At 36.2% G+C, this 21,242-nt stretch overlaps 1 protein-coding gene across 1 annotated transcript in view; it reads left to right on the top strand.

The window, feature by feature from the left end:
• Positions 1-14,928, top strand: part of LOC148865894 (ABC transporter C family member 2-like) — a 110,489-nt gene extending 95,561 nt beyond the window's left edge. The window contains exons 24-28 of the mRNA XM_088976396.1: positions 9,881-10,637; positions 11,114-11,325; positions 12,173-12,255; positions 12,474-12,916; positions 14,273-14,928. Coding sequence (XP_088832522.1) covers positions 9,881-10,637; positions 11,114-11,325; positions 12,173-12,255; positions 12,474-12,916; positions 14,273-14,370 — 1,593 coding nt within the window. The 3' untranslated portion in view covers positions 14,371-14,928. The remainder of the gene's footprint in view (positions 1-9,880; positions 10,638-11,113; positions 11,326-12,172; positions 12,256-12,473; positions 12,917-14,272) is intronic.
• The last annotated feature ends 6,314 nt before the right edge of the window (positions 14,929-21,242 follow it).

Here is a 21,242-nt window from a genome sequence, read left to right as displayed (position 1 = left end):
AATTTGATATTAAAATTTCTATATTAAATGCATATTATATTAGTATTTATGTTTTGTAAAGTATAGAAATTAACATATTTGAAATACTATTCTTAGATATGATGCTTTGTCATGTTTTGGGAGGAAAGTTAGCGTTTTTAATATTGAGAATTGCTATTTTTTAATTAATATGCAAGCTCAATGGTATAAAAAACTGTAGTCGAATAGGACTGCAATCAGTCCTAGGTTCAATATAAAATAATCAGAATAAGATTGAGAGAGGGAGACGAAGAGAAGAGAAGAGAAGAGGAGAAGAAAAGAATTTTGAAATAGAGTGTGTTGGCTAAGATTGTCACCTCACTCTACAATTTATATTAATGTTAAAATAAAGATGAAAGGGCTGAACTACCCTTACTGCTTACATGGCAAATAAATAAAATAAAAAGCTAATAATAAAACAAACTGAAATAACTAACTGTTAACTGCCGAATAAGATAAACATAAACTAGACTAATGAACAGTGGGGGCCACACTAATGTTCTTTACACTCTCCCTCAAGTTGGGAATAGATGTTTGTCATTCCCATCTTGCATGGGTCTGCTTCTAACTTTGTCTTTGAAACTGCCTTGGTGAGAAGATCAGCAAGTTGCATGTTGGAGGTGATATATGGAAGACACACTTCTTGAGAAGCAACTTTTTCTCTAATAAAGTGTTAGTCCACTTCAATATGCTTGGTTCTGTCATTTTGTACCGGATTATGGGCTATTAATAGTAGCCTGATTATCACAATACAACATTAGGGGTTTCTCATAATTAATACCCAACTCCTCAAATAGTGATTTCAACCATAGGATTTCAGCCACACCATTTGCCATGGACCTGTATTCAGCTTCAGCATTGGAGCGAGCAACAACACTTTGTTTCTTACTCCTCCAAGAAACAAGATTACCTCCTACAAAGGCACAATATCCAGAGATAGACCTCCCATCATCCACACTCCTAGCCCAATCAGCATCTATGTAGACTTTTATTTTCATGTGACCATTATCCTTGAATAGAATATCCCTACCTGGACATCTCTTCAAATATGCCAATATCCTCTCAACTGCAAGTAAGTAGTTCTAGGAGAGTGCATATATTGACTGACTACACTGATTGCATAACTGATGTCTGGTCAAGTGAAACAAAGATAGAGAAGTTTTCCAGCTAATCGTTGGAATATAGATTTACCTTCAAGGGGCTCTCCACCTTTTGCACTAACCCTATGATTCTACTCAATAGGTATGTTAGCAGGCTTAACACCCAACTTTCCTGTTTCTTCCAACAAATCAAGAACATACGTTCTTTGAAAAACAAAAAATCCCATGTTTGGATCTAGCTACCTCAATACCCAAGAAGTATCGTAGCTCTCCTAGGTCTTTTACCTCAAACTCTAGATGGAGTTGTTTAAGAGACTCAGTCTCATTGTTATCATTCCCTGTCACTAAAATATCATCCACATATACAACAAACAGGGTTAATGAAGAATCCACCTTCTTAATAAATAGAGCATGATCTAACTGAGCTTGCACATAGCCAAACGTTTCAAGGGCTTGTCTGAACCTATCAAACCAAGCTCTGTGGGACTAGTTTAGTCCATACAAGGCTTTATTCAGTTGGCAAACCTTCTTTCTTGTTTCTACACTATAAAACCCAGGAGGCAACTGCATGTAAACTTCTTCTTGCAAGTCTCCATTGAGGAAGGCATTTTTAACAACTATTTAAAACAAAGGCCATGAGTAACTGGCTGCAAGAGATAATAAAACTCTGATAGTGGTCATCTTTGCTACTGGTGCAAATGTCTCCAAGTAGTCTATGCCATATGTCTAAGTAAATCCCTTTGCAACTAATCTGGCCTAATACCTTCCAATGGAACCATCAACATTATGATTCACAGTAAATATCCTTCTACATCCAACTGGTTTCTTCTCTTTAGGTTGATCAACTAGCTACCAGGTGTTGTTCTTAAGGAGGGTGTCGATTTCTACTTTCATTGCATCCTTCCACTCAAGAACTGACAAGGCTTCCTGCACTATTCTAAGAATGGAAATAGCAACAATGGATGTCAAGGACTTGTAGGATGGGGACAAGTGATCATAGGACAGGAACTGGGAAATACAATGGGCTATAGATGAGGTACAATAATGTTTGCCTTTATAGACTACAATGGGAAGATCAAGGTCATCACAAGAGGGTGAAGGTTCAACAAGAAAGGTACAAACTCTACAAAGAAAGGTACAGATCAGTAGGAGTTGGGGTTGGCCTGGACTGCTGATGATGACCAAAATCAACCTGCCTCCACCGTCTATGATAATCTCTCAAATCTCGTCACCTCTGACAACCCTCTCCATTACACCCCTCTTCAGTAACCGGAACAAGTAATGGAGCTTTTGACGAATGAATCCCTACCTCACTATATTTCCCCTGAGAAGAAACCCTAGGATAATAAGGTACATCCTCAATGAAAGTTACATCCATAGAGACAAATCTCCTCCCAGAAGTAGGTTCATAGCAGCAATATCCCTTTTGAGTTTGTGCATAACCAAGGAAAATGCATTTTGAGGCTTTAGGATCAAATTTGGAACGATGAAGACCAAGAGTCTGAACAAAGGAAGTACAGCCAAATGTTTTAAGAGGAATGATGGACAACTCTTTATCAGGGTATAAAAGGGTGAATGGAGATTTCATGCCAAGAACTCGTGAAGAGCCAATAGAGGACATGAGAAGAAGAGCCAAGGAGGGGGAGCAGGAACATGAGAAGAAGAGCCAATAGAGGACTCAATTGGAGGAGACTCCATAGAAAATTCAATGGGAATTGGAAGAGGAACATATGGTGACAATGCAAACAACTTCTTTGAATTCTCCCTTTCAGGAGAAGTACCAAAGAAAGGTACAGACTCTGCAAATGTGAAATCTCTGGAAACAAAGCAAGTGCCACGAACTGGATCAAAATAGCAATACCCCTTTTGTGTGGAGGCATATCCCAAAAAGACACTTGCGTGCTTTAGGCTCAAACTTATGTCTTTGATGACTATGAACATGAACATAGCAAGTGCACCCAAACACTTTGAGAGGAAGAGAGAATAGATCCTCATTTGGGAAAAGCAAGATAAAGGGAGTTTTAAACCCCAAAACCCGGGAAGGCATTTGGTTTATCAAGTATGTAGCTGTAAGGACGATATCCCCCCAAAACTTAACCACATGTCCGTTCTTCCTTTCCGCCACTCCATTTTGTTGAGGAGTGTAGGAACAGGAACTCTAATGAATAACTTCAAAGGTATCAAAGTAGGAGGAAAGGCTCTTCTCAAAATATTCCTTTGCATTATTAGATTGGAATATTTGGATCTGGGTATTAAACTAGGTAAGTATAAGTTTATGAAAATTTTGTACAATATTTGGTACTTCATCTCGGGATTTCATGAGGTAAATCCAGGTGTAACGAGAGAAATCATCAATGAAAAAAATGAAATATTTGTAATCCCCCATAGCAGGTAAATGTTATGGCCTCCAAACATCAGAGTGCACAATATGGAAAGGAGAAACAAATCTTTTATTACTCATTGAAAAAGATTGTCTACAATGTTTTGCAACTTCACATGACTCACAATGAAGGCTAGATAGGGATATTCCCTTAAACATTTTTGGAAACAAATGACTCAAAGATGAAAAAGACAAATGACCAAATCTGAAATGACATCATGACTCTATCAACTGACTAATAAAATAGACTCCAAAGCTACTCCACTAGGTAATCCAAAACTTTGATCAGAGACATCTGGCAAGTATATCTCACTCGCTTCATGGCCACTCCCAATCGTTCATTGAGACTTCAGGTCTTGGAAAACACAATAAGTAGGAAAGAAGGTTATGCTGCAATTCATTGATTTTGTTAAACTACTAACAGATAAAAGGTTAGTGCTAAGTTTGGAAACATGAAGGACAGAGGATAATACAAGTGAGAGGCTCTAACATCCCCCTTGCCAGAGATGGGAGCAAGAGACCCATCGGCAAGAGAAATCTTCTATACCTGGGAGGAGCTGGTATGAACAAAAAAGGTTGGGTGTGCTAGTCATATGGTCTGATGCACCAGAATCTATGATCCAAGGAATTCTTTGATTACTTGAGGTTATAGCATGATTTGCAGAAGCACGAATACCTGAATGGGCAAAGGCAGATGTAGAGGGGGTGCTTGAGGAGGATGATGCAACAGTAGACTCCAAGTGATGTATCAACTTCCCATATCTCTCAAATTCTGCCTTCACTACTACTAGTTGTTCCACAACAAATTCTTCTTCACTTTCAGATACTGTAGCAACATTTTCATTCTTGGGCTTTCCAGACTGACCACCCTTCTTAAAATTGTTGTTGTTTCGAAACCTTTATGGACGAAGATCTGGATGGAGTTTCCAACAAGAACCCTTCGTATGTTTTGGCTTCTTGCAATATTCACATATCACCTCCTTTTTTTCATTTACCCCTTTTGGTTTTAATCTAGCATGTGCAAAATGTTCTGGGGGAGGTGGGGTCTGTAGTTGTACTCGTCACCTGCTCACCATAGAGTATGCCTAATATCAAATGGTGTTGACTATTTGAATATTTTGCCTTGTAATATCAAATTCAGGATCGAGTCTTGTAAGGAATTCAAATACTGTATTTCTTTCCACAAATTTCCTAAAAGTTTTTGCATCTTTGGTGCTTTCCCATACAACTGCTTCCATAACATCTATCTCCTGCCATAGTGACTTCAACATTGAATAGTAGATAGCCACACTCTTCTCCCCCTGTTTTAAAATTTTCACATCATTCTTCAGTTTGTAGGCCCTTGCAACTTTTAATTTCTGAGAGTATATTTCTGTAACACTATTCCCAAATTTCCTTGGCTGAAGTCATCCACAGATAGTGTTGACCTATGTGGGGCTGCATAGAATTTACCAACCACCCAATAACTGTGTAATTATCTTGCATCCATTTCTCATATGTAGTATCAGTTTCTTTTGGCATCACCTTACTACCTGTGAGGAACCCTAGTTTACCTCTACTACAGACAATAGCAGATTGTACCAAGCAAGATAATTTGTTCCGTCAAGTTTAATTGTAGTCACTCCTGTCATAATGGAATATACAGGACCAACCTTCGACATTGGGATTTTCTTCATCTCACTTCTAGATTGCTTCATTAATCAAACGAAAATCAAAAAACAATGTTTTCAACTTTTATAGGCCTAAGGTCTATCAAACACTCAAAAGTCCCAAAACTAGGGTTTCATCGTACTTGGCCTCTGGGGAGAAAGAGAGAAGAGGTAGCCGCTCAAACCAGAGCAATCCAAACCACTTCCAATTGTAGCCGCCCACTTTTGGAGATAAAAGGGAACCCTCCAAGCCTTGAGCGCCACACCCAAACAACCTCTTCAACTTGTAACTGGAAACTCTCTAGTCAGCTAGGGTTTTGGGAAAAATTCTGCAGTCCCACTTTCTTGGCAATCTTCGGCCAACTTCTGACTCTCCAAACCCTTTACCAACTAGGTAAACAAGATCTCTAATTGTTCAGCAATTTATCTCTCTGTACACCTTTCGATTAGAAAAAAAAAGGTGTATGGGAAAAGAAGGAAAAAAAAAAAAAGAGAAAACGAAGAAAGACCTGCTCTGATACCAAGATGTGATCCAAACCAATAAAATTAGAGAAAGAAAGGAGTTCGATAATCTCCTCTTCCCCTACTCTAATCTTTTATTAGACTTGCTTAACTTACATAGTTTACAAGAAGGCCCTTAAGTAGGTGTCCACATCAGCAATACACTTAAAAACAAAACAAAAGCTAAAGGCCCATAAAGAAAGAAGACCCAATAAGAAAATATAACAAGAAGGAACTAATAAGAATGACACCAAAGGACTATGGCCCATTCGGCCCAATCTCTCTACAAAGTGCAAGAGGTTTGATGAATGATCCCATGTCGTTCTAAGTATTGTTGAAATGGTGTATAAAAATATTCTTTTCCATTATTAGAAGAATCTTTATGTGAGCACCACATTGAGTTCAAATTTAGTCATGAAATTTTTGAAAAATGGGGAACACTTCACAACTTTGTTTAGACCCCAAATTTCACTCTTTTCTTTCATAAGATAAAGCCATGTCATTCTTGAATAATCCTCAACAAAAATTACAAAATTCTTACAACCATTATAAATACAGAACTTTGTTTGGACCCCAAATATCAAAATGGACTAAAGCAAAACGACACAAACTACAATTGTTGACTCTAGGATTGGAGGAAACCCGATGGTGTTTTCCATACTGACATGACTCACATTCCAATGAAAAAAGACGATGCAATGAGGGAATAATTGGAGTGTCTTGAGAGATGGATGACCAAGCCTGCAATGCCACTAGAAAGGTGTAAGAGAAGACTAGAGAGCTACTGTCAAACCACCATCATCAGGATAGTACAATCCCCCAGGTTCTTGCCCTCCACCAATCTTCATTGCTGTCTTGAGATCCTGAAAAGCACAAGAACTAGGGAAGAAAGTTATAGAACAATTGAGAGATTTGGTTAATTTGCTAATAGGCACAAGGTTAAAAGGAAATTCGAACACATACTAAAGATAAATACAACGATGCAATTTCAACATTACCAACACCACAAATAGGAGAGGTAGAACCACTAGCTAAAGTAACTGTTTGTAATGTAGAAGATGAAGAAAGGGAGGAAAACAAACCCGGAGTCCTAGTCATATGATTGGAAGCTCCAAAATCGATAATCTAGTGTGAAGGTTTGGCTGCCAGACAAGCCATACTTGAGTGGGCAAGAGTCGCAGCATTCTACTAGGAGGTAGCTCGATGAAACCTTTCTTACTCATCATCTCCTTCCCAAAGGCACTAGTAGATGTAGAGAGTGCTTGATCGGTTTTCTGAACATCAACTCAAGGTTCAAAGTATCGACATGTAACGGCCCATATCGGCCGATATGTATCATTCCGAGACCCCTCCGATATGCCCCTACAGTGGGTGTATCGGGGGTCTGACCGGTTCAGGGGGTGGAGGAGACCTAAACCAGCCCTCCTAAACTAGTTGCGAAAAAAAAGCAATAAAATGCAGTATCAATTCGCCCTATACGCCCCTACTGGCATATCGGGCATATCGATATTTTGAACCTTGCATCAACTATTTGGCCACCACTTCTCGTCACTGCATCATTGACCCATGTAGATCATAGCAAAAATTAACAGTGTGTCCTTCCCTGCAATAATATGTGCACTTCCTAGGCCCATTACCACAACCTCCCCTTGAGTCTCGACCTCCACTACGCCCATCACCATGATTCAACGTAAGACCACCACAACCTCCCTGAACTCCATGACCTCTTCTATTTCCATGGCCTCCCCCTCTCGTCATTGCAAAGGCTAATCTATCTAAAATGGTGGAACCCTTTAAAGACCCAATAGTAATCCTATAGAGTCAAGCAAACACCTCCTCAAGGGAAGGGCAGAACCTCCTAGAATTTGATCTCTGACTAGTTCATACTCAGCCTTCAAACCCACTAAAAATCTAATCACATAAATTTTCTCCCTTTGTTTTTGCTGAATTTTAGCATCCGATGCCAAGGGATGATAGATATTGAGCTCACTTGGAAGGTTCCTCATACTAGCATTATGCTCCTCAAGTGTTTAATTTCCATGTTTTAGATTAAAATAGTCTTGATGGAGCTGATATACTCTTGTAGTGTTATCTTGTCTAGAATAAAGCTTCTTGGCATGGTCCCATATCTCCTTAGCAATATCAAGAAACATAAAATTCACACTGATTTTGGGTTCCATACTATTCCACAACCATGTGATAATTGTGCATCTTCTTGTTCCTAATCACTATATCCTTGGGAATCAATCAAGGGTTTTTCTTCTTTCACATGTTTCGCTTTCTTCTTGGCCCTAAGAAAGACCTCTACTGACTTGGTCCATGGCACATAATTCTCTCCATATAGATTGCATTTATACATTCAAAAAATCAGGGGTCATAGCACTAATTTTTTGTCACTTCACCCCACAGCACCACACTACACCACTACCAATCAACTACAGCAGAAACATGTGCTATAACAGATTTCAGCACTGTTCTGTATTCTTAGGGCTGTCAATGGGTCGGGTCCAACCCAGCAGACCTGATGGAACCGAACCGATTGGGCTGGTTCTGGTTCCGGGAACTAGAACTGACAGGTTGGTTCTGGGTCCTGATATAGGGTCCCGATTACTATCAGTTTGGAACCAGTTCTACCAGTCCCGAACCGATTCAGACCCAACCCAATATATATAATAATAAATAAATAAATTATATATACTATACATATAATATATAATATAATATATAGAATTTTAATATATATTAAACATAAATATTTATTTTTTATTTATTATAATTGGGTCTGTTGGGTCAGACCCAATTGTCCCGAGAACCTATCAGGTCTGGTTCCGGGTTCAGGTCCTTAACATTTCATGTTGGGTCGGTTCCAGTTCCAGCTGGTTCCAACCCAGACCCGACTGTTGACAGCCCTATGTATTCTCACACCTATCACCCACTTTCAGTAACAGGAAACACACAGAAACTCACCTCTTATGCATACCTGCTAATAGGCAGTCCACAATAGGCCCTGAGATTCACAACCGTACCCTTTCAGATCACTGAAACACCCCACACAAACTGATCACTGACAGTCCCTCTTTGATGCACTGATTAGAGGGTTTTTCTAAAGCTCCACTGAAACAACACCTACTGCAGCACCTAGAGGCATGAATACCTCCCTTGAGAGAAAATGATCACTCCTTTGTCGCCTCTCTTCGATCCTCCAGGTAATACTAAGAAATCTCAAAATTGGTGTGCTGGAAGGCGCTAAAAGAGAGAAAAACTGAGCAGGAAATCAGAGCTCTGATACCATGTTATTAGTTTGATCAGATCTAATTTCTGTCCTGGAATAAAAGAAAAAAGAAGAGAAGAAGAGATGGTTAAATGGTCGTTGCTCGAAAGAAAAATCACATATTCTCAGCCAACCAGAATTGTCTATATAGGTTTGTAATATTAAGTACAAAGGCTTTTGTGCCCCTCTTTATGGATGGGACACCCTACTTAACTTTAGACATAATAGACAAAACACCTTTAAATAAAACATTGTGAAATGACTTTAAGTACCCCTGGACTGTCGACTCTAACAAGGAGAGGCATACCTGATAACCTTAAGTGACCTGAGGTGCAAGTATGAAGTATGGCATGCTCATGACATATAACTGAGGCGTGCACCTATTTCACAGTGCAATTAATAGGTTCGAGCTTAATTATTATTATATTTGTCTTTGAATAAAAAATGACAATTCAAAAAGAAATCAAAACTATGTTTTTTTATTTAGGAATATCAAAACTCACTAAGAATACTGTGAGTTACCCCAATAGGCCCTAAACAGAAAAGAAAAAGCCCATTGGGAAGAAATAGATTAGAGCAATGACTATCTTATTTTGGTTTTATTTAAAAAAATGTGCAATTGTGATGCTTATGCCTCAATTTAGGCAAGTGAAATGCCAAACTTCAGGCTTTAGTGTTTTAATGCTTTGGCCCAGTATTCATTTATAAGTGTCATTGTAGTCAAAAGCAGAGTGATAATGTGAGGGTGGAGAGCAGAGATGAAGCATGTTTCCAATGGGAAAGTGCATTAAACCAGGACTGTTTAATCACATGTTGAAAACTATGCTTGTTTTGTCCTGAAAAGTATGATTTTCTCAGAATTTCTTGCTCATGTTTAATAGTTGCCAAAACATTTTTCATTTCATAATCTCTGGTAATAAGAGTAGGTGCTCTAACAATGCAAGACTTTTTTATTTGACAGAGCACTGCTCGCGAAGTTAAACGGCTGGATTCAATAACCAGATCTCCTGTCTATGCACAATTTGGAGAAGCACTGAATGGTTTAACAACCATTCGTGCATACAAGGCCTATGATCGGATGGCCAACATTAATGGGAAATCAATGGACAATAATATTAGATTCACTCTTGTGAATATGAGTTCCAATCGTTGGCTTGCTATCCGGCTTGAAACATTGGGAGGAGTTATGATCTGGTTAACAGCATCGTTTGCAGTCATGCAGAACCAACGGGCAGAAAATCAGGTTGTGTTTGCATCTACAATGGGTCTTCTTCTCAGTTATGCTTTAAATATCACAAACCTGTTGACTGCTGTTTTAAGACTTGCAAGTCTGGCCGAGAATAGTTTAAATGCTGTGGAGCGAATAGGAACATATATTGAGTTACCTTCTGAGGCTCCAGTCATTATTGAGAGCAACCGCCCTCCACCAGGATGGCCCTCAACAGGATCTATCAAATTTGAAAATGTTGTCTTACGATACAGGCCTGAACTTCCTCCTGTGCTGCATGGCTTGTCTTTCTCAATTTCTCCTAGTGAGAAGATAGGAATAGTAGGCAGGACTGGAGCTGGGAAATCGAGCATGCTTAATGCTTTGTTTCGGATTGTAGAACTTGAAAGAGGAAGAATTTTAATTGATGATTGTGATGTTGCAAAGTTTGGTCTGATGGATTTACGCAAAGTTCTTGGGATTATCCCACAATCACCAGTTCTTTTCTCAGGTATGTGGTATCCGTCTTGATCTTCACCACCAAAACAGCTTATTTGATTTGAACAACCTACATGGCCCACCAAAACAGTAGTTAATTGAAGATGCATCACAGCATTCATTAATAGAAAATCCTTGATATTATAGATTTGTATTTTGAAGTTCTTCAACTAACTCCCCCCAGCCCCCAACACAAAATAAATAAATTAATTAGCTACAAAGGTAAACAAAGAAAGGGAATATTGCTTTGTCTAATGAGAAAAACTCCAGACTATATGATCTAGCATGAGACATGGTAGATTGGACATGCCCATGCAAAAACACCAAGTCAAAGAACAAGATGCTAAAAAAGCACCATATTACCTAGGTGTTGCCAGGACAACTATGATTGTAACTGATATGGATTCTCACTCAATCTCTCATATTGATGTGGATTAAGTTGATCTTCCAATTGTAACTAATATGAATGCTCATTTATTTGTTTTCTAGGAACTGTACGATTCAATCTTGATCCTTTCAATGAGCATAATGATGCTGATCTTTGGGAGTCTTTAGAAAGAGCACATCTAAAGGATGTAATCAGAAGAAACTCTTTGGGTTTGGATGCTGAGGTATGTTGTTCAAATTTGTTTCTTTATTTTTTCTTTGGGTGGGAGCAAAGTTACCATATAGAAACAGATTTTGCGACACCTAATGAACAGGCAGCAATTGGGATTTAAGATCTAATTGTCCAAATCTAGTAAATTTCTATTTACCTATTCATTTTCTTGGTTGCTAATAATGTTAAATGATTGTCTATTCCAACCTTTGTTTAGCCGCTTTGTCTGGAATATGACATTCCATAAAATAGGTATTTGATTGGACAATTACAGATTCATTACATTCTAATAAGAAGACAAAACCTCAGCATGCATGATTGAGAAGTCCCAACAATGTTTCTTATCAATTGTTGTCACAGATTCGTGGGTTTTAGAAACCCCAGGCCTAAAATTGTTTAAAACCCAGTCAAACCACTATTGGCTTGTCAGGTTTTCTGAGAACTCACTGGATTTTTAAAGCATGGCTAATGTTTGTCAAACCATCTGGGTAATTGGTCTCTCTGTACATATGCTTTTTGCACAAAAGGTGCACTTGAAGACTGGAGCTTGTGTCTCTTGTGTGGTGGAAAAAACAAAGGCCATTAAACCTCAACTCAGCATCATGTATTAAATGGCCCATACAGTAATTATAGAAACATAAAAATTTATTTTAACTAGATAAGCATTATTAGTTATGTAATTATTAATATAATAAACACAATTATGTCTATAACCACTCAACTAAATATAGATAATAAACAGATTTTTATATTTTTATTTATGATGCCACATTTACCGGGTCAACTGGTGGCAATTGACTCATGATTAATCTCTTTTCATGGACTTGTGAATGACTCAATGATCTGGGTCTGACTGTACCTTGCTATCTTCTTAGGACAAATCAAATCTTGGTGGATGAGCATGAAGAAAGACATCTTTATTTAATTTAATGATGCTAACCATCTTTTAGATACACACCACTCCTCTTCTAGTTTGTGCTAAAGAATGCAATAGATCAGATGTTATAAGATTCATACAGGACATGATAGATAAGTATGGTACTTGGCCTAAGAAATTTCCTTGATAACACCTATCCGGTGTGTCTGCTTTGTCAGCAGTAAATGAGCTTTCTTCTCAAGGGTACAAAATTTTCTTTTTTAAAAGTGGACAAGCCAAATTCTGGAAATCAGCTAATAAAATTCCAAGTCTATTTCATATTCAAATTGTTATATCCCATGTTTCTATTTATAGTTTTGATACTGTACCTGAAGATTAAATGCTTTTATTCAGGTTCTAGAGTTTGATACACCAGAGGATCTTCTGTTAAATGAAGGGAGCGCTTTCTCTAAGATGGTTCAAAGTACAGGATCTGCAAATGCCCAGTATTTACGCAGCTTAGTTCTTGGAGAAGGTGAAAACAGGTCAACCAGAAAAGGAACCAGGGGGCAAGATGGACAGAGAAGATGGCTAGCCTCTTCCCGCTGGGCTGCTGCTGCACAGTTTGCCCTGTCTGTTAGTCTGTCTTCTTCGCAGAATGATCTCCAAAACCTGGACATTGAAGATGAGGACAGCATTATCAAGAAAACCAAGGATGCAGTCATTACTCTTCAGTGTGTATTGGAAGGGAAGCATGACAAAGTCATTGAAGAGACACTGAATCAGTACCAGGTTTCTAGAGGTAGATGGTGGTCAGCTCTCTACAAAATGGTTGAAGGTGCGTGCATGATAGTTCTAAATGCATACATGTTTACAACTTCACATGCATGGGGTCATTATCCAATATTCTTCCTGGCTTGAGGTCTTGGGTGGGGTTGACTGGATGCAGACCTAACCTTTGGCATTTTTTGTTCAAGGTGGATGCTCACAGATTTGAATCTGTATTCTTGATGCTTGTCTGCCCAAGGTTTTACAAATTGCTCCAATCAGTGGTCCCTATGCATAAATATCTATATACATAATGCATGTGTATTTGTATATTAACGGCAAAAAGAATTTTAGGATTTACTGTTTTATATGGTTAAAAAGCTAATCTATTAAGATACATCATCAATACAATCATCCCAAAGAACTTCTAACAATCGAAAAGGAGGTTCCTTGTCCCAAACTACTTTAGATGAAAGTAATTTAGCTTTTTTTAGTGACACAAATGTGCAGCTCTATTACCCAACATGTAGAGAATCTTAAAGTATTCACAATTTCTAAATAAGACCAGGGGCAGCAAGGACTATGTCCATTCAAAACAGAAGTATCTTCTAATTAATTTAATCCAGTTCCAGCATGATTCGCTTCCATATTTCCAATTTTGATCAACCAGATTTTTTAGAACATAAGGTGACCCTTATCAAAAAGGAGAATCATGAAAATTCGTTCCCTACAATATCTTCAGATTTTAAATAATTCAATTTCAACAAACTAAACCACAAAGCACTCAAAAGAAACAAGGAATCTTCATGAGAGTTTCAGCAAGAGAAGCGGATTGATATCCCCAGCTCTCCTGATACCCAAACCACACTCCATAGAAGAAACATAGATTCCCAATCACACCATCTTTATCCACCACTCTTATCCTTTTTGTTATGCCAATTCTATAGGAGGTAATTGGGGCCGTCATGGTTTTTCTTATTCACTAAGGAATATAGAACTAGTTAAATTTTACTTTTCTTACGATTTATAACAAATTGGAAAACCAAATCCCACTGAACCATATTTAACTAGAAAAACTTCAAGTATCTGAGACCATATTGCCTATGATTATGCAATTACATGGTCCTAGCCAGACAACAAAATTTCTTAATTTATTTTTTCTTTTTCTTTTGGCTTGTGATTAGATGAATAGTAAAAAAATTATTAGATGGAACTGGAAGGAACCTCCTGTAATATTTACAATGGAAGGTTATAGAAATGATTTTTGTAGAATATGAAGAAAGTGATTGGTATGCTCCATTGAACTGGATGGAACCTCCTGTAAATGCACAATGGAAGATGATAGAAATGATGCAACTATATGATCATTGTAAGAAAAAAGATGTGCGGTTTTGGTGGTTCTGATTAAAATTGGTTACTGCTTCAGGTCTTGCAGTGATGAGCAGGTTGGCTCGCAGCAGGCTTCAACAATCTGACTATGGTGTTGAAGACAGATCAGTTGACTGGGACAGTATTGAGATGTAGGATGCTACCTTGCCAATGTTCAAATCCTTTTAGAATAATGAATACCTGATGACAAGAGAAACAATGAAGTAAAAGCAATGGAACTGCATCAGAATCTACCATAGACAGCTCTGCTCAAGCTAGAAATAAGGAATGCTGATAATCCTTTCTTCCAGGAATTATATGTTGATTAGTGGTACTTACAGATTCAAGATTTTCTTATGTTTCATGTGAAAGTTTACAGATGCATTAGGATATATCATTAGGCATTTCTATAGGTGTACCTTTTTTTGTGTGTAGGGGACAGGGGCGCATATGGGGGTTGCTTGTGTGTGTGTGTGTGTGTGTGAGAGAGAGAGAGAGAGAGAGAGAGAGAGAGAGAGATGATTGAAGGGAAAACTCACTCAGTTCAATGAGATTGCGAGAGACAAATCACAAATCTCTATTGTTTACAATTAATTCAATAGAAAGAAACGCTAGGAAACTTTTATTTTTGGCGAGTTACACTAGGAAACTGAATGTTGCAAAACAATCCAATATTTAAAAGGTGTAAATTTCCCAAGGTTATGTTTGCTTACAGTGCAATTCCATTTACACTAGTACAAATACATGGGAGTACAAATGAGAAAATTGGAAATTATGATTCATTTTTGTTTTGGCCTGTGCTTTATTTTACTTTTGCCTGCACTGCTAACAAACAAACAAAAAGTAAAACTTGTAGCAAACTTAAACCACTATTTGGACTTGATTCATTTGCACTGCCAAAGTTGTGCACCAGTGCAAATTAAATTACACTACACCACTAACCAACGAAGCCTAAACAAAAGAATTTTAAGTTGAACAGGACTTGGATCACCATTCATTGTTGACAATTACGATTCAAAACTAATCTGTTCGGTATAAAAGAAGATGAGTCATGTGTAAAAAGACTTCGTGATTATCAAGCTGGGAACAAGGTTCAAAATATAGGGTGTATCGGGCAAATCGATACTGTTTTTTTTTTTACTTTTATTTTTATTTTTTTCTGAAACTGATTTAGGGGGACTGATTTAGGGCTTTTCCAAACCGTGAATTGGTCAAACCCCCGATACACCCACTATAGGGGCGTATCGGAGGGGTCCCAGAACAATATATATCGGCCGAGATAGGTCTATATATGTCGATACTTTGAACCTTGGCTGGGAGTCTGGGACTATAATAATATAATGATAGGAGCTGATACCCAATTCTCAAGAAGGAACGATGTAGATGCTTCTCAAAAGGTAACGAGAAAGAGGAAACTCTTTAGATTTTGCGTGAAGTAGACAAGTGATTTACTAGAAACGACGTGTGGGCGCAACCGAAATGTATTTCTGGGAACTGAATTTGGAACATGAAACTATGAAAGAGAGAAATACCAAGTACTGGAGAAAACCTTTACCTACAAACTTACCAGTTACCACCCCTACTTTGGAAAATTCTACATTTCCTATTTAATCGTTTAAAAGAAGTGGAAAAGTCAGATTTTCATTTCAAAGGAAAGAGCTTTATGCTCTTTTTTTATTTTTTTTTTTAAACCAGTTCAGGAGGGCCGGTTTAGGACTCCTCCACTCCCTGAGCCGGGCAGACCCCCGATACACCCACTATAGGAGCATATTGGAAAGGTACCGAAACGATATGTATCAGCCAATACGGGATGATATGTGTTGATACTTTGAACATTGGTTTTATGAACAAAAAAGTTTATTTGGAAGTTGAAACAGGAGCTGGACCGTTACATGTCATAAACGACAGTACTACGAAGTTTTACCCTTTGACAATTACTGTAAATTGAATATCACTTATTCTAATAATCAATGTTAATAAATTTCTTGAAAAAAAACACTAACATATTCTTAGGTTCTCAAATAACGATGCCATATCTCCTTTGGGAGCCATTTGAATCTTTGAAAAACAAACTTTACTAGTCGGGATCCATGCGATCCATGGGTTTTATATAACTAAAACCAGAGGAGCCTGATGACATTTCCAATTGGGCCAAGTTGGTTCAAATCCAAGCATATCGTTATTAAAACAAAATTTACATATCGTTAAATAAACTCCATTAAATGTACTCTTATTTAATATTTTTTTAATTTTTAATTATTCTAAATAGAAATTAAATGAATTTTATTTGTTATTAATTATAATTTTATTCGTAATTTTTACTAATTATTTTAGATGAAATTGTATTAATTTAAATTTCAAAATTGAAAATTATTCTTAAAAGTAAATTTTTATTATTTCAGAACAAAATAGAAGGAGCTTTGTTTAGAAAAATTAAGACTTGTATAATTCCCAATTGTACCAAACTGGTCTAAGTCCAAACCAAAAATTATTAACTTTTATTAATCTTTTTTCAATTAGATGATTGATCTTTATTATTTTTATATCATTGTTAATCTAGAAATTTTTGAATGAAGTATCGTTCTTAGTTTAATAATAATATTATTAACCAAATATATAAATAAGGTTATATATTTATTTACTAGCGGGGACCCATGATGCATGTGACTTGTTTAGTAAAAGCTAAACAATAGAAACACATAAGAGTATACAATTGTTTTATATTTTTAACTTTTTAAATAATTAATAACTATTTATATTTTATATGTTACTTTTAATAAATTCATTTCAATACAAAAATAACAACAATTAATTTTAACTAGGGTTGTTCATCAAATTGATGAAACCGACCAACTCAACCCGAGTTGGTAAGTTTTCTAGTAATTCCAGTCATGTATGAATGGCAACGAGGGGGGGCAGGGATGGGAAGATTCTCCCCATCCCCGTCCTTGTGCCCACTAATCCCCACCCCAACAAGGAATCCCATTCCCGTAGGGATCCCCACTCCCCCATGATCTTTTATAATGTCAATCATTTTGTTTTTATTTTTTATTTTATTTAAAAAAATAAAAATAAAATAATTCCCTTTAAAATCCTATTAGAAAATATTCAAATATATTAAATAATATATAGACGTATGTGTACATATATATACATATATATTAGTGGGGATCCCATGGGGTGGGGATCGAGGTCCCTATGGGGTGAAGAGTGCTCTCCACGTCCACCGCCAATGGGGATGGAAATATCCCAATCCCCTTCTATGTAGGGGATGGGGGGGAACCATCCCCATCCCCACTCCATTCGGGGCAGATCCCCATGGAGATCGGGGAAATGGGGATATTGCTATCCCTACGATTGGCTTTGGTTCAACAATTTCCTAATCCCATCGAGTTGGATCAATTTTGCTTTGGCCATTTGTAAATCGAACACCCTGAGCATAGATATATGTTAATATTTTATATTTTAATACAGGAAAGTGGCAAAATTCTCATATTTCTTAGTTTAAAATATTTTATATCATAAATTTAATTTTTAAATTTATTTTTTTACTAATGTCACTATTTTTTAATTTAAATTTAGTTTTTTAAGTTTAAATCTTTTGAATCGACCAACCAAACCAAAAATTTGCCCAAACCGATGCAACTCGAGTTGGCCAATTTTCACTAATGGCCAATGTAGATTGTAAGCCAACGGTGAGTGTGATCACCCTTAGGAAAGACCAAAAGGGCATACTTTGTATATAAAAGATACTTCTTTTCTTTGTAGGTAGATGAGCCTCTTTCGAGTGAAAAGAGCAAACATTGATTTTTTGGATAAAAGAGGATCTTTTTTGGAAAGGATAAGAGGTTGAGAGAAAGAGGGTGTTCTTTGTAAAAGAGTGGTTTTTTTCTGTTTGAGAGGGTTCGTGAGTTTGAGTGAGGAAAGTGAGAACAAGTATATACGAGAGCTGAGGGTTAATTGGGATGTAAATGACAAGGAATTGTTCACTATCTCTCATCATTTTTCATCGTCAGGGATGGATGGATTTCTCTCTCCCGTAGATGTAGGTGATTTTTTTTTTATTTTTTATTTTTGAGAACAGATCCAAAGCAAATGTATCGATTTGGGAAATCTGATACCCTCAACTAATGAATAAAACTTGTTGTCTTCTCATATGCTCCTTTTCTATAGACTAGTGTTAAACCAACCAGAAATTTCATCTTTTTCATCCATTTCTTCAAATGCTCCATTGTTGATTCAGCGGATATAATTGATACAAAAGCTTTTTTTTTTTCTTCTTTAATTCTTCTCTAAGTTATCTAGTTTTCCTTCTTAAATTTCTGGTTGCTTTCTATTTATTCTGTCTATAGAACACATAAACTTGAGCTCTGTAAGATTGATTCCTCACCTCTATTTCCTTTTCTTTTTATCTGTGAAAATAAGCTATCTAGCTGATTTTTTTTTTTTTTTTTTTTGAATTCTGAACTGAACTTATGTACATCTTCATACTCCAAGGCCCTCTTTTCTATTATCCAATCTGTATGCGGGATTTTGCAGCTTGGCTGCATGACAGTTCTGATTAGAGCATTCTGTATGCCTGGATCTTGTTTTTTGTTGAATATTGCTTAGATTTCTAAGTGTCCTGATGGCCTATGTTCATGTTACAAAATAATCTTTGATAAGTATTGAAAAATTTCTGCCAACGAATATAGACTTTGGTTAGATGCTCTCATTTAAAACCTGAACTCTTGGTGAAATTTTTATTTGCTTACAGGATTGTGAACTAATTGTGAAAGTTTCAAAGGTGGCTCAATTCAAGGGAAAAGACCTTGTTCTCATTATTGTTCCATTTGAAAGAAGACCTGATCGCCTAAATGCAAAGACACTTCTAGCGTGAAGAATTTAACATTAATCATCACCATAGGCTCAGATTGAATACAAATATATATATATATATATATATATATATATAGAGAGAGAGAGAGAGAGAGAGAGAGAGAGAGAGAGAGATGACTGAGATAGAGAAAGACAACTGAGAGATAGTCGATTGAGAGAGGAGAGAGACGGAGAGGGCGGGAAGAGGAAGAGGCATGGAGGAAAAGTGGAAAACCTCTCAGCGCGTCACTTAATTGCTTAGTCTTTAGGGACAGTTTTAATTGACTGCCACTAAAGATTAATATTTCTAGCAGTGGTCGCCAATTAGCTAATTCAAAAACGGCCACTAGAATTTTTTTTCTTTTTTGTAGTATATTCTTAGTATGATATAATAAATATTATTTATTTTAAAAATATAATTATAATCCTAAAATGATTTAATGTGTAGGCATTAAAACATGTGAAGTTCCTTTGCCTAGAATATGATAAGAAAGAGGTGGCTAGAGGTATACTTGTTAGTGAAGATCCTAAAAAGGTGGTGTGTGATAAAGCACTTGGTCATGGATGGTGTGAGATATCCTTAAAATTAGTAATGATTAATGACTTAGTTTTGTTAAGGAAATGTAGTAATATGATAACTCTTGGAGATGCACTTGGATCTCACATGCATGGGTTAAATCAATGGTAAGTGTATAATGCATATAAAACTCGTACATTATTTAATTTATATATTTAATTATTGACATCAATCCTTATGTATTCATTTTTGTTGAATTTGACAGACTGTAGTTTATGATCCAAAGCGAAGGTCTTGAATATGATGCACGTGCATATAAGAAACTATTCAGATGCGATGAGGATAATTTTGTCAATTTTCTTTTTTTTTTGTGATGAAAAAAATTATTAAATGAGTATTGAATAAAGGCTACTATGGATATTTTGTGTAAATGTGTATAGGTTTTATTTGTAAAAACCCCTTTTATCATATAGGAACAGGTGACACTATTTTTTTTTTTGGTAATGGCATTCGTTCAAAAATCAAATGAGAACTACACGTGTAGCAACGGGTATATGAAACCGTTGCTAAAGGTTCCATACAATTGCAATTTTAGCAATAGTTATATTTTGTAACGATTATTCTATGGCATCGGTTTTTGACACTAACCGTTGCAATAAAATTTTTATAGCAATTATTAACGTATAAAACCATGGTAATTTAAATGAATTGTTAATACTTTAAGCAATTGTTATATCTAAAACCGTTACTATTTCTACTTGTTCATCAATACTATATATTTTATAACCACGGCCAAAACCATTGCTATAGATATTTATAGCCACGGCCAAAGCCATTGTTATAGATATTTGTAGCCACGACCAAAACTGTTGCTATAGATATTTGTAGCCACGGCTAAAAACGTTGCTATATCCATTAACAACGGTTTTTGGCATCTTTTTGCAACAGTTTTGTCTGTTGCTAAAGCCGATTTTTCTTGTAGTGGTACTTATGTATGTATGTATGTATGTATGTATGTATGTATATATGTATTTAATATTCATTACTTAGTTATGACATCATAGATTGACCCATTTGACCCGAAATGCTAGATCATTCCCCTACCTACCATCTAAATATGAAAATGGTTTCATTTTTAAACTGGTTTTAAATTTTGTATTTCATTTATATCATTTATAAAATAATTATTGTTTATCATACTTATTTTTATTTATATTATTAGTATATATTACATAATACTATAGATGTGCCTAAAATTGTTTAATATCTTTTTGTACCATTCTATTTTAAAAAATGGTTTTAATTATACATCATGGGTTTATCTTTTTGACCTAAAAGGTTGAACCACTAACCCACCCACTAGATAAGAAGATGGTTTAATTTCTCATCGGTTTCAAGTTGTATATTTGATGCCCATCATTAATAAGATTGTCTATTTTATCATACTTATTTTTTAATATGACAAATATATAATAATAGAAACGCATCCAATTTTTTTCAAAATTTCTGTTTTTTATATTTATAAATTTGTATTATTTATTTATGACATCATGAAATTATCCATTTGATCCAAATAGTTGAAGTACTTATCCAGCACCTAGATGGAAAATATGATTTCATTTCTAGCTTTATTTTAAAAATATAAAATTTCATT

Source organism: Nelumbo lutea, chromosome 3 (assembly GCF_056320005.1).
Source record: "Nelumbo lutea isolate HS-2025 chromosome 3, American lotus-T2T, whole genome shotgun sequence".
In the NCBI taxonomy this organism is placed as follows: Eukaryota; Viridiplantae; Streptophyta; class Magnoliopsida; order Proteales; family Nelumbonaceae; genus Nelumbo; species Nelumbo lutea.
The sequence above is the reverse complement of the archived record's forward strand: the minus strand, read 5'-3'. Positions and strand labels throughout refer to the sequence as shown.